The 13,903-nt window shown below is 41.3% G+C and overlaps 1 protein-coding gene across 3 annotated transcripts in view; it reads right to left on the bottom strand.

The window, feature by feature from the left end:
• Positions 1–7,781: 7,781 nt before the first annotated feature.
• LOC108280514 (uncharacterized) overlaps positions 7,782–13,903 on the bottom strand; it is a 28,950-nt gene continuing 22,828 nt past the window's right edge. The window contains exons 8-14 of one of the 3 annotated variants that reach the window (XM_017495554.3): positions 13,514–13,570; positions 13,336–13,368; positions 13,075–13,122; positions 12,859–12,974; positions 9,774–9,806; positions 9,447–9,493; positions 7,782–9,363 (exon numbers count right to left, since the gene is read on the bottom strand). In XM_017495554.3, the coding sequence (XP_017351043.1) occupies positions 9,473–9,493; positions 9,774–9,806; positions 12,859–12,974; positions 13,075–13,122; positions 13,336–13,368; positions 13,514–13,570 (308 nt within the window). In that variant the 3' untranslated portion in view covers positions 7,782–9,363; positions 9,447–9,472. The remainder of the gene's footprint in view (positions 9,364–9,446; positions 9,494–9,773; positions 9,807–12,858; positions 12,975–13,074; positions 13,123–13,335; positions 13,369–13,513; positions 13,571–13,903) is intronic. The other 2 variants (XM_017495574.3, XM_017495585.3) reach the window with 2 other exon arrangements.

Genomic DNA, 13,903 nt, shown 5'->3' with positions numbered 1-13,903 from the left:
GGCCAAGGAAAACAACAGCAGCTGGTGACAGAAACACTGTGAGAGCTGTGAAGAGAAACCTCAAAAACAACAGTCAGTGACATCACCAACGACCTCCACGAGACGGGGGTGAAAGTATCACAATCCATCATTCGAGGAAGAGCAGAAATATAGAGAAGAAATATAATATCTTCAAGAGCAGAAATTTAGAGGACATACTACAAGATGCAAACCACCAAATCATCAATAAGAATCAAAAAACCAGATTGGAATTTGCAAAAAGAAATACAGAGATGATCCACAAAATTCTGTAACCAAGATGAACATCTACCAAAGTGATGGAAAGGCCAAAGTGTGGAGAAAGAAAGGATCTTCTCATGATCCAGAACATTCAAGCTCATCTGTGAAACATGGTGGAGGTAGTGTCATGGCTTGGGCTTGCATGGCTGCTTCTGGAACATTCTCACTGATCTTTATTGATGATGGAACTCATGATGGTAGCAGCAGAGTGAATTCAGAAGTGTACAAGAACATCCTGTCTGATAATTTACAGAGAAATGCATCCAAATGAATCAGGAGGAACTTCATCATGCAGCAAGACAACGATCCAAAACACACTTCCACCTCAACACAGGACTTCATCAGGGGGAAAGTGGAAGGTTTTAGACTGGACACGTCCATCACCAGACCTTCACCCAACTGATCATCATCTCACCTCCTGAAGAGGAGACTGAAGGGAGAAACCCCCCGAAACAAACAACTACTGAAAGAAGCTGCAGAGGAAACCTGGAGAAACTCCACAGAAGAAGAAACCAGCAGTTTGGTGTCAGTGAGTCGCAGGATTGATGCAGTATTTGCAACCAAATTTTAAGTGTTGTTTACTTTCATTTACTTCAGGACTGATCTGTTCCAATACTTTTGCTCATCTAAAAATCGGTGGTCTGATACAAAAGGTTATATGTTTTATGCTGTTTAAATATCTAGATGTAAATATAAGGAAATACAAGCTGAAATCCTAATGTCACGATATGAAGTTGAGTACAGATGCAGGTGCAGAATTTTAAGGATTTAGTAAACAAACGAACACAATACAAAGACACAAAGACACAATAACACGAGGCAAAACACTGTGGCAAGGATTAACCATAAACAGAGGAACAAAAACACGGCTACAAAGACAAGGCATGTAAAGACTAACATAAGAGAAGAAAGCAGTGCAAACAATGGCTATATATAGGAGTGCTCATTAACAGAAGCGTGATACAGGAGCAGGTGGTCATGTGACATTGATGTAATACGGTGCAGTGGCTGCTGGGAAATGAAGTCCAGAGTTCCTTCCTTGGTACATGACAACTAAACTCTTATCTCCATCTTTATCCATCTTTTGATCTCAAACCCAAATGCCTTTGGTGTAGAACACAAACAAATGAATTGGACTTCCAGTTCCAATAGTTTCAGACGGTACTGTATAATGTCACTACATGATGCAGAAATATTAGTTCATGCTGTAATGTTTTACTGTCTGGATGTTCCACTAGGAACATAAACAAACTCCAGTTAGTCCAGAATGCAGCTGCTAGAGTCCTAACTAGAACCAGAAGATACGACCACATCACCCCGATCTTATCCACACTGCATTGGCTCCCAGTGAAATCTCACATTGATGATAAAATACTATTATTGAAATATAAAGCACTGAATGGTCTCGCACCACAGTACCTGAGAGAACTTTTGGTCTTTTATGATCTGCCACGCCAACTTAGATCAAAAGATGCAGGCTATTTGTTGGTACCTGGAATAGTGAAGGCTACAGCAGGGGGAAGAGCTTTCTCTTATAGAGCCCCACTGTTATGGAACAGTCTTCCTATTAGTGTTCGGGACTCAGACACCGTCTCAGTGTTTAAGTCCAGGGTGAAAACTTATTTGTTTACTCAAGCTTTTTGAAGGATCGGATCTAGAGGCTCACAGGTATAGAGTGTTGTGGTGAACTGGGATGTTTGGATGCTGATTCTGGTTGGAGTTCTCAACAGTTGGAACAGTTGCTGCTGAGGATGTCCGGAGATCAGAAAGGATCAGGATCTCTAGTATCTCCATAAAATCGTGTGTGGTTTGGCCGAAGGCGAGAGGGAGAGAAAAGATTATTAGGACTGGGAATTAGCGTAACAGAAAGTCTAGTCAGGGTAGGCTTAAGTAAACAAATACGTTTTAATCCTAGACTTAAACACTGAGATGGTGTCTGAGTCCCGAACACTAATAGGAAGACTGTTCCATAACTGTGGGGCTCTATAAGAGAAAGATCTTCCCCCTGCTGTGGCCTTCTCTATTCCAGGTACCAGCCTGCATCTTTTGATCTAAGTAGGCGTGGCGGATCATAGAAACATGTGTGTTTACTGTCCTGTGTGTTTACTGACCTGTGTGTTTACTGTTCTGTGTATTTATTGTCCTGTGTATTTATTGTCCTGTGTGTTTACTGTCCTGTGTGTTTATTGTCCTGTGTGTTTATTGTCCTGTGTATTTATTGTTCTGTGTGTTTACTGTCCTGTGTGTTTACTGTCCTGTGTATTTACTGTCCTGTGTGTTTACATTACATTACATTACATTTATTCATTTAGCAGACTTTTTTATCCAAAGCGAATTACAAATGAGAAAATACAAGCAAAGCGAGAACAATACAAGTAGTGCTACCATACAAGATCCATTAATTGAGTTCCAGAAGAAGCAAAGTGTGCAGAGTAGAGGTGTAAGTGCATTTTTTTTATGGGTTGGTTAGGTGTTGATGGAAGAGGTGGGTCTTTAGCTGTTTTTTGAAGATGGTGAGAGATTCTGCGGTCCGGACTGAGGTTGGAAGTTCATTCCACCACTGAGGAACAGTTAGAGTGAATGTTCTTGAGAGGGATCTTGAGCCACGCTGAGTAGGTACTACTAAACGTCGGTTGATAATCGATCGCAGATTGCGTGAGGGAACGTAAGCTTTCAGGAGAGAGTTGAGGTAGGGGGCGCTGTTCCAGACAAGGTCTTGTAGGTGAGCATCAAGGCCCTGAATTTGATGCGGGCGGCTACAGGAAGCCAGTGGAGGAGATGAAGAGGGGTGTGACATGGGTTCTCTTGGGCTGGTTGAAGATGAGGCGCGCTGCAGCATTCTGAATCATCTGAAGGGGTTTGATGGAGCTGCCCGGAGGCCCAAGAGTAGTGAGTTGCAGTAGATCAGTTTGAGATGAGATAAGAGCCTGGTCTAGTATCTGTGCAGCCTGTTCGGTGAGGTAGGGTCCTACAGGACCGTGCAGTTGTTGAGATGTGGTCTGTAAAGGTCAAGCTGTCATCAAGAATCACCCCGAGGTTCCTGGCCGTCCTGGTTGGTTCGAGTGTGGTTGAGCCAAGCTGTACGGTGAGGTTGTGGTTGATTGAGGGACAGGCTGGGATGATGAGAAGCTCAGATTCTGCCAGGTTGAGCTTAATGTGGTGTTCCCTCATCCAGACCGAGATGTCCGACAGGCAAGCAGAGATACGTGCAGAGACGGATGGATCGTCAGCCTGGAAGGACAAATAGAGCTGCGTGTCATCAGCATAGCGATGATATGAGAAGCCACTCATATCATCAATATTATCAAGCCTGTGTATTTACTGTCCTGTGTATTTGCACTTTATGTAGTCCTCTACTGTTCTGTGTTGCACCACGGTATTGAAGAAATAACATTTCTTTCCAGTGTATACAGTATATAGTGGAATGACAATAAAAAAGTCACTTGATTTGCCACAACACAGAGTGACTCATACCCTCCTCCCAGACCGTCCACCCCCACACACACACTGCATCATAAGACTGGCACTGGGTTTCATTGAAATCACGTGATTGACTGTGTGTGTATGTGTGTGTGTGTGTGTGTGTGTGTGAGAGAGAGACAGCATTAGGCATGCTTAATGTGGAAAACCAAAACTGAAAGGACAGAATTTATGACTCATACAGGAATTCAGTAAATGGACAGCTAATTTTTTAGTCCACCACAAGTTTGTTGCTGAAATTCATCAAAACGGGGATCTGTGGGAATTAATCAGAAAATTAGTCCATTTTACATAGTCCTAGTCAAAAAAGTTTTGTGTGAATGGGTGTGTGAATGTGTGTGAATGTGTGTGAACTGGTGTGTGAATGTGTGTGTGAATGGATGTGTGTCTGAATGGATGTGTGAATGAGTGTGTGAATGAGTGTGTGAATGGATGTGTGAATGTATGTGTGAATTGGTGTGTGAATGGATGTGTGAATGGGTGTGTGAATGGGTGTGTGAATGAGTGTGTGAATGAATGTGTGAATGAGTGTGTGAATGAATATGTGAATGAGTGTGTGAATGAGTGTGTGAATGAGTGTGTGAATGAGTGTGTGAATGGGTGTGTGAATGAGTGTGTGAATGGGTGTGTGAATGAGTGTTGTGTGAATGGATGTGTGAATGAGTGTGTGAATGGATGTGTGAATGAGTGTGTGAATGAGTGTTGTGTGAATGGGTGTGTGAATGAGTGTGTGAATGAGTGTTGTGTGAATGGGTGTGTGAATGGGTGTGTGAATGAGTGTGTGAATGGGTGTTGTGTGAATGAGTGTGTGAATGGGTGTGTGAATGAGTGTGTGAATGAGTGTTGTGTGAATGGGTGTGTGAATGGGTGTGTGAATGAGTGTGTGAATGGGTGTTGTGTGAATGAGTGTGTGAATGGGTGTGTGAATGAGTGTTGTGTGAATGGGTGTGTGAATGGGTGTGTGAATGAGTGTGTGAATGGGTGTTGTGTGAATGAGTGTGTGAATGGGTGTGTGAATGAGTGTGTGAATGGATGTGTGAATGAGTGTGTGAATGAGTGTGTGAATGGGTGTGTAATGAGTGTGTGAATGAGTGTGTGAATGGGTGTGTAATGAGTGTGTGAATGGATGTGTGAATGGGTGTGTGAATGAATGTGTGAATGGGTGTGTGAATGAGTGTTGTGTGAATGGATGTGTGAATGAGTGTGTGAATGAGTGTGTGAATGGGTGTGTGAATGTGTGTGTGACTGTGCCCTGTGATGGGTTGGCACTCCATTCAGGGTGCTCCTCGACTTCTACCCCGAGTTCCCTGAGATAGACTTCAAACTCCCTGTGACCCTGTGTAGGATAAACAGTACAGAAAATGAATGGATATTTGTTTGTCCTCCAAATTCATACCGAACACTGGCATCCCATTGGGTTGTGTGCTTATCCCTCTCCTCTACTCTCTGTTCATCCACAACTGTATATCTGTTCATGGCTCAAACTCCATAATCAAGTCTGCAGATGGCACCCTGAGACACCTCTACAGAGAGGAGGTCGAACACCTGGCAATGTGGGGTGCTGACAACAACCTGTCCTTCAACAGCCAGAAGACCAAGGAGCCCATTGTGGGCTACCAGTGGACTAAGAAGAGCCTCTCACTCACCCTTATCTGCATCAATGGGGCTGAGGTAGAGCATTGTCTATGGAGGGTGAAAGGCATCATTAAGGACATCTCTCACCCCAACCACAGACTGCTCACTCTTCTCCCATCTACGAAGTGCAACAGGAGCTTCTGCTGAAGGAGCTACCAGCAGGCTAAGGAACAGCTTCTCCCCTCAGCAATCAACATACTGAACTCCTCACATAGCCACTAATCCCCCATCATCCAACCCTCACACTGTGGTTTCACTCAGAACAACTAACACCATTGCACACGCACATCCCTACTTCTACTTCCTAACACTTTACTTCCATTCCACTATTGTATTCATCACTCCATGTCTCCAGACTGATTTACACACATCATGCCATTTGCACATCACTTGCACTTTACTATCAGTAAATCTACAAATCTAGTCTGGGCAAGACAGAAAGCCTCGCGGCTGACTTGTTCACACCATTCTGTGTTTTTATTACGACCTGTTGGTGGCACCGTTGCGCTTACTTCTACAAAATTTCAAAATAACACACTTTTGTCATATAATGGAGGGGAAGACAGCTGCAGATAAAACAGCTTTAATTGAGCACAGATCAACAAGTCCACACAGACTACGTTTACATGGACAGCAGTAATCTAATTATTCACTTTACTCTGAATAAGACAATATTGTGATTAAGGTGTTTACATGAGTCGCTTTTAGAATACTCCTTTCATGTTCCTGTTTTATATGTTCTACAACATAGATGGATTAATGTCACACGTCATTACGTCACCACGCCACGCCGTCCGACGTCCCTCCAGAACCCGTGTACTTACCGTCTATATAGTAGCCGAGATACATGTATTTCTCCTACTATAGGCCTATAGTAGGCAAGTACGCGGTTTGGGACACAGAAATGCTCTCTTGTTTGCCGGCAGACGGTTGAGCGCTGCCGTGTGTGTACGTGTCCTGTCGTAAAATGCGGTGAAAACTCTCACACGACGTTAATAGTGTGATTAAGGTGTGTACATGTCTGTAATGCACGTCTAAAACAGAAATACTCCACACGTCTTAATTCCATTTGTGTTTACTTCGAGTATGACTTTAATCAGATTAAGGTAATTAAAAATGGCTGTTTACATGGTAGTTTCTTAATCAGAGTATTGTCTTAATCACTAGTGTTGTGGGCATTGTGGTGGTGGTGTGTGTGTCGTGGTGATGGCCGGGGCAGGCGCATGGTGGTGGGTTTGTGTACAGCTTGTAAATAGCTCAGTGTCTGTTGATTAGACGGAGACATGTGTTTTGTTGTGGTCATATCCGATCTACGCGGTTTCACATTAATGAGAAACACACACTTGCTTCCTCATTTGTCCAACAGCAGACAGCAGACAGCAACAAGCAGCGCTCACTGCTGAACATGTACGTATGTTTCTCATTAATGTCCATGAGAGTTTTTCCACTCTCATATCTTCAAGATTGACATCCATTGTACTGGTGCCAGACGAGGGGTGGTGCCAGAGGAGAGGTGGTGCTAGAGGAGGGGTGATGCTAGAGGAGGGGTGGTGCTAGAGAAGGCGTGGTGCCAGAGGAGGGGTGGTGCTAGAGAAGGGGTGGTGCTAAAGGATCGGTGGTGCTAGAGGAGGGGTGGTGCCAGACCAGGGGTGATGCTAGAGGAGGGGTGGTGTAGTAAGTGCACATTAGGGACTTTGGCGCAGCCTCTTATGATCTTTTCATCAGGGTGGGGTTGATGTTGAGCACGTAGTTGTTGAATTCTGGAGATTTTTTAGATGTCCTATCTCATCTCTGAGATGCTGGACCTCCTTTAAGGTGTTTTCTGGATTAGTGGATTGCTCTTTGATAAGATATGATCTGCTGTAATGAACTGTCCCAGTGAGGTCTGCATTTTCATTTAGTGTAGTTCACCAATCGTCAATCAGATTGCACGCAGAATGATCAGCTACGTTCTGCTGAGAGCTTCACACATGCTGTCTCCAGTGTCCGGTTCCAAGTGCTCACTCATTCAACCTCAGCCGTGCCTCCTCTCTGATCCTAGTCTGTTTTTGTGATTCACATTCATATCTGACCTAATGCCTGGTCAGGTTCTGATCTGAAGAGCAACTGAGCCCTTTGGCCTAGCTATGACTCTGGATTTGTCCATGTATGCTCAACTTCCCCAGCACCGCATTCCTGACATGCTGATGTCCCGGAATTCATTGTCCCTTATCATTCCAGCTGCATCTTCAACAACAGAAATAAGAATCTAGAACTTCTTCCTGGGTGTAATCACTAAAATATATTAAGCAGTTACGCAACCAGTGAAATCACACGGCTGATGTAAGATCTGAACAAACAATCCAGGAGCGCTGAAGATAAAACTGTAAAGAACGAATCTACACAAGTTTAACATCGTGACTGTTTTATTATTCATGCGGTTCATGAACACACCATTAACAATAAACTGTATATAAATAAATTTTACACAACAGCAGAACACAGAACAGTTTCAAAAAGACTGAACACACACACACACACACACACAATGGAACAGTGTTACAGATGTTCAGTTGTTACACCCGTTAGATTGTTGTAAAAAAATCATGTGTCCTCAGTGCATTTTATTAAAATGAGAGTAAATTTCTCAGTAAACACTGAGATCAACCAAGACATGAAAATAAGAATCGCACTGCGATAAATAAAATACTGCTCTCATATATGAAACTTTATTATACTTAAAATATATTATATAATATAATAAAACAATTATTATATTATATAATATCTATAACAGTTATCCAATTTTCTCTGTTACTGGGCAGTGAACAATGTGCTGTAAAAACCCCCAGAGATTTACAACACAGTTTGATCTTTTAAACACTAACATTTATATAATGTGTATTTTTTTCATTATTTTATTATTAAACATTGTCAAAGTGTGAAAACATAGAAACAGCTGAGAACCACATGACAACATACTGGTATTGAGTCATAAAATATAAGAGCCAATCAGATTTGAGTATGCAAATGTAGGGGCTACTTAGCACATATTTAATGGAGAAAAGGGGCGGGCCATGTTTAGGGCTTGGGATTTGTTGAAAAGTTGAAAAGCGTCAGTGTTTCTATGTCTGCTTTATAAGTGAATTTACAATAACACTTTCATTATCTACCACACACACACACACACACACACACACACACACACACACACACACACACACATACACACGTGTTAAATATTAGCTTATTACACAATCAGCAAGTATTAGCTGTAGGTTGTTGATATCTTAAATGCTGTTGGTATGGTCATGCGATAAATTAATGTTATGCCATTCAAGCTATACATTATGCAACATGGTTCAAAGTTCACGGAAATAGTGAAATGGAAATAGTGTCTCGCCGTCGGTGTCTCACAGCACCACCATCTGCTTAATGTAACAACCGTTATCATATCTCTTCTACAGGATGCTTGGGCCCAGCAGTCGCTGTTTGCAGTTATATTATTTCTTTTGATTTTGTGTTCATTATTCCACACGAGTATCTTCCCTTTAATAAAACATCTGAAACGTCCTCCATCAGGTGGAGTCACACATTTTCTAATCAAGTTTTTAATTTACTGCTGAATCCCAACATCAGATATTAGCTGTCAGTTCAGGTTTATACACACACACACACACACACACACACACACACACACACAGACACACACACACACACACACACACAAGAAACTCACAGCATCTCAGAGACAGTGTGTCGAGCACTCACTTTTCCTTTGTGCCTTAATTACAGCAGCCTGTAATACGGACAGAGTTCCACCGGATGATTTATATACTTCATCATCATCATCATCTTCAGTCCAAAATCCAGTCTTCAACAGCGCAGAGCTTTTACGTTAATCCACGTCACTGAGAACTCGGTTAAGTCCAAAGCTCAGAACACTGCAGGTTTATTTATGATGATGAATTGGGTGAAACTTAAACTAAACTTAAACAGAAAGAAAGAAAACAATTAACTGACATTCACTGTGTCTGTGCTTAATTACCTGCAGAAGCAGAAAATCAACTCACCTGTATCCTCTTGAAGACTATCTGTATTATTCTGATCTGATCTGATCCTAACAGAGAGAAAAACACAACACAACTCAGAGAATTGTTCTTGATTTCGCTTTAGTTTCAGCAGGACACGAGAGAAAAGAGAAAAGAGAAAAGAGCGAGTGCTTCCTGGAGCATCTTCATACTGAAGAAAAGACAAAAAAACACTTTTCCCACAGGATTTAACACAATCTTTACCAACATGTCAATTCAGACGGGATAAATTTGATCATGTTATGATATGATGACAGCAGAAAGATGAGGTTAAAAGGGTTATACCTGGGTCATATTTGTTGTATTTACCTTATGTAGAGACAGGTGCTCCTGGTTATCATGCTGAAAATGACAATAAAACTTGTGTGTAAAAAATGTACAGTTTCAGTAATGTGCAGATCAGCAGAGAAAAATAACTGCAGTGAGGATAAACTTCTAACGCTCTTATTCCATCCTACAGAAACTTCAGCACACAATAAATCCCTGAGATAAACATGACAAAAGAAACAACGATGATAATGAACAGACACACGGCTGCTTTCATAGGATTTACACTGTGTTCGTTTTTCTTGTCGACACCTGAAACTCGTTTCATGCTAATCGTGGATCTCCATGTTCTCGCTCTGATCTCGTTCCTCTCACAGATTCTTATCTTTTCTGGTGTTGTTTCTTTGAACTCTGACTGTTTCCTCACTGTATTGTTGTCTGTATGTAGTGTACTTCCAGTGACTTGTTCTCTGTTTAATCTATATGGATATCTTCTACTTCCACCTTGTACTGTTTGTGCTCATCATGTGTTTTTAATAAACCTTGTCCAGTGTTCCGCCTTCTTACACTTCATTAAACATAAACCAGAAAATTCATGTGAAAATCAATCTGAAAGAAAGAATTCAGTCAGATTTAAATTACCTTCCTTGGGTAAAACTATCTATAAAATGATAGATTGTGTAAATCAACATCACCACTTCCAAGCAAGCAGTGACATCATCAGACTGGATCTGTTTTGTGATTAATAATGTCATTATTGTGCTCCCAAATAGCACGACTGAGAAGCCTTCAAATCCTGACGATGCCAAGAGAGCTAAACTGGCCGTACTCTCAGGGAGGGAGGGGCTTACTCTCTCCCTTATCAATCACAGCGACACTAGCCAATCATGGGCCTTGGTGGGCGTCTGTGGGCTAATGTATGCGGAAGTGGGAAGACAGCGCTTTCCTCCAAGTGTGTGGAAAAAGCCAATATCTGCTCCATGCAGCATCTATTTCCAGGAAACCCAAATGCACACGGGGAAATGTGTGAAACTGGAGCTGTGAGGGGACAACGCTACACACTTAAAACAGAAGTGTTAAAAATAACACGTTAGCGCAGGTGTGTTCACTGCTAACACACCTGCGTGTCTAGTTAAGGACAATATGTTTTGTGTTGCTTTAAACACGATCAGTGTGTTAGTACATTTACCACATGCTGTGTGTTAAATATTTCCACACAAAGATGTGTTAAAAATAACACAAAAGAACACAGATGTGTTGTTTATACTTTTTTACCCAAAAAAAAAAAAGTTTACATGCTAAAATTCTACGAAAATGCTCACAAAATAAACAAACAATTGCATGGAATTCAGTTGACGTTTATTAAAATCATTAAAACATTCGACAGATGTAAGAACTGGAGTCGACACGTCTTCTTACAAATCTCCCTCCATCTGGGAAGACAAGAGTCCCACTAGCTTCCATCTGAAAAGCTGTAAAAGAGCAAAAAGAGTGTTGGTTAGATGTTAGCTACAAAATGCCTTTGGACATTAACTGAGAAATTAAAAAAATCCAAAACTGTGTAATTTTGGAAATGTGACCTCGGCTCTCCTGATGAACAAAATGGTGCTGTAGACTCACCAGGAGAATCTAGCTGACTTGTGAATATTTATTTTACAGCCTTTACCACCTCACTGACATTTTTTTTTTTTTTTTGCAGAACCTAATTAATTTATCCAACATTACAGAGATAGAGTGTCACGTATCGGGAAACTCTGGACTCCACTTCCCATCAACCACTGCACTGCACTAGTTGTCACATGACCACCTGCACCTGATTCATGTTTTGGTTAATGAGCACTCATGGGTATAAATAGTCCTTGTCTGCACTATTAGTTGTTCTTTCGTTGTCTTAGACTCCTGTTGTTCATGACTTGATGTTTGTTTCTTGCCACAGTGTGTTTCAAGGTTGTCATAATGTATTTGTTTCTTAGTACGTTTCTTTAAATAAATGTCTTTATTTGCATCTGCTTCTGGCTCAACCTCTGATCGGTGACATAGAGGAAAACATTACAACTCACTGTAACCCCATCCTCTCTTTCTGTCACATTAACCTTGTGAAGTTTTACCCTCGACATTACCAATCTAGCTAGGTTCCGTTATCCACTGACTGTCTGCACCTGTTACCCATCATTAACACTCACCCAATACATGAAGAAACATGGCGCTAATCCATCGTCCTAATGCTAATTACTACAGCTTGCCTTGTCCAAAACACCTGCTAAATGTAGCTAACGTTAACCCAGTCTCTGTATTACATCATGGTGAACAGCTGTAATGCTATGTTATGGTTAACGCTCAAAAAGGGAATGGGAATATCTAATATTACCTCAAGCTGTATGCTAAAGAAATGTTATTACCTCAGGTGAGCGTCTAGGTTAGCATCACTCATCCCTACTGTGATTGGTGACAACATCCGGCTAGCGAACTCGAACTCTGAGCCTCAGATAGGATTCAGAGAATTTTATAATAACCTCAATCCATATTTCACAGCCGACATAAACACATGACACTAGTAGTGTAACTCCAACACTGAGGTAGCAGTAAATGATGTTCACTGTTGAAGCTGTAGCGATAGCTAAAGTTAATTATCAATCAATTCCTGTTTTACAATCAGTACATTTTCGAGAGCTCCCTGCGTAAACATCACAAACTCGGCCAGGTATTTTCAGCAGCGTTAATGCTATATAGTGATGAATGCTAACTTACCTGTGGTCATGTGGTTTCCTCGTCTCAGGACTCCGCCTCCGCAGTCACGATCAAAAGCTCAAAGCAACAAGCAGTCACTTCGAGGCGAGTTCAGAGTCGGATGATGACGTCAGCAGCGCAGTCCGCGATGTGATTGGACGATAATTTTACACGTGTTGTGTTGGTCACAATTTTTTTTTTAACACATTTATTGGATCATTTAACACAATGTGTGTTGAAATAGTAATAACACAAAAAGTGTGCAGGATATTAACACACCCTTTCTGAGAGTGCAGGCACTACACCAACACATCTCTCCTTTATCATCATTCATGTCATGTCAATACACGTCACATTGTCTCTGAAGGACAAACTCCCACTAAACTCCAGTTTAAATCACCTGATTGCCTGAAGATGTAGATCTGCGCTTGTAATGATAAATTATAAAGATGATGAGGAGGACGAGGATGAAGTTCATCGCCACTGACACCACCAGAAACGGCGAGACACCCTGAGCTGGACAACACGAAGGACACGATATTATTAATTTAATAAAAAGGAGAAACTGAGGACATGGCAACTCACACAGCAAGGATTAATAAAGTGCCAAACTTACTCTTTGAATTCTCTGCATCAGATATTATGGACTGGCTTGAAACATTTTCTGAAATGAAATAAATTGGAATCAATAAAATGTAATCTTATCTATCTATTTATCTATTTATTACTTTCTTTAATGAGCTCAATTTATGTAGTGCTTTGCTAACACACACAAACTGTATACATGAAATATATATATATATATAACAATTGCGCTAAGCTTTAAATAAATGTTATACACGCAGATATAAAAGGTTAAATGGAGAAAAGTCTGCACCGTTAGTTGGCTCACGAGATGTCTGCTGTCCTGCTGTGAAAAAAAGCAAAACATAATCAGAACTACATGACGATCTGAATCACAGTTATTTACATATGCCTCGTTTTAATCTTGTTAAAATGCAGCAAGTCTTTGACTCGTACAATAATTACTCTGAGGTCAGAAATAAAACACCTACGCTCAGGTGCATGAGGAGTCGATGTAGGACTCACTGCTGCTGTTGTGCCTGAATGAACTGAGAAAAACATCAATTTAATACTACAATATTTATTAAAAGTCTCACACAGTGTGTACACGTTGCAGGTTATGAAGAACACACGAAATCATTCAGCTCTTACGATAAAATCCATGTTATTAAATGAACTCTTGTGGGGTGTGAAAGCAACAAGTCACAGATCTGTCACTTATAAGTGAAGTGAACTTTAATTAGCTGGAGGTCACGTCAGCGCACCGTTAACCCCCGTCCCCTCAGCACAGGATGATGCAGGCGTTATTAATGTGTACACAGACTTGTTGCTGTTTCCTTTCAGTTTTATTGTCCTGCTGTTTTCTCAGCGAGTTTGACAGA

This window comes from Ictalurus punctatus, chromosome 2, assembly GCF_001660625.3.
Source record: "Ictalurus punctatus breed USDA103 chromosome 2, Coco_2.0, whole genome shotgun sequence".
Lineage (NCBI taxonomy): Eukaryota > Metazoa > Chordata > Actinopteri > Siluriformes > Ictaluridae > Ictalurus > Ictalurus punctatus.
This window is presented reverse-complemented; position numbering and strand designations above follow the sequence as displayed.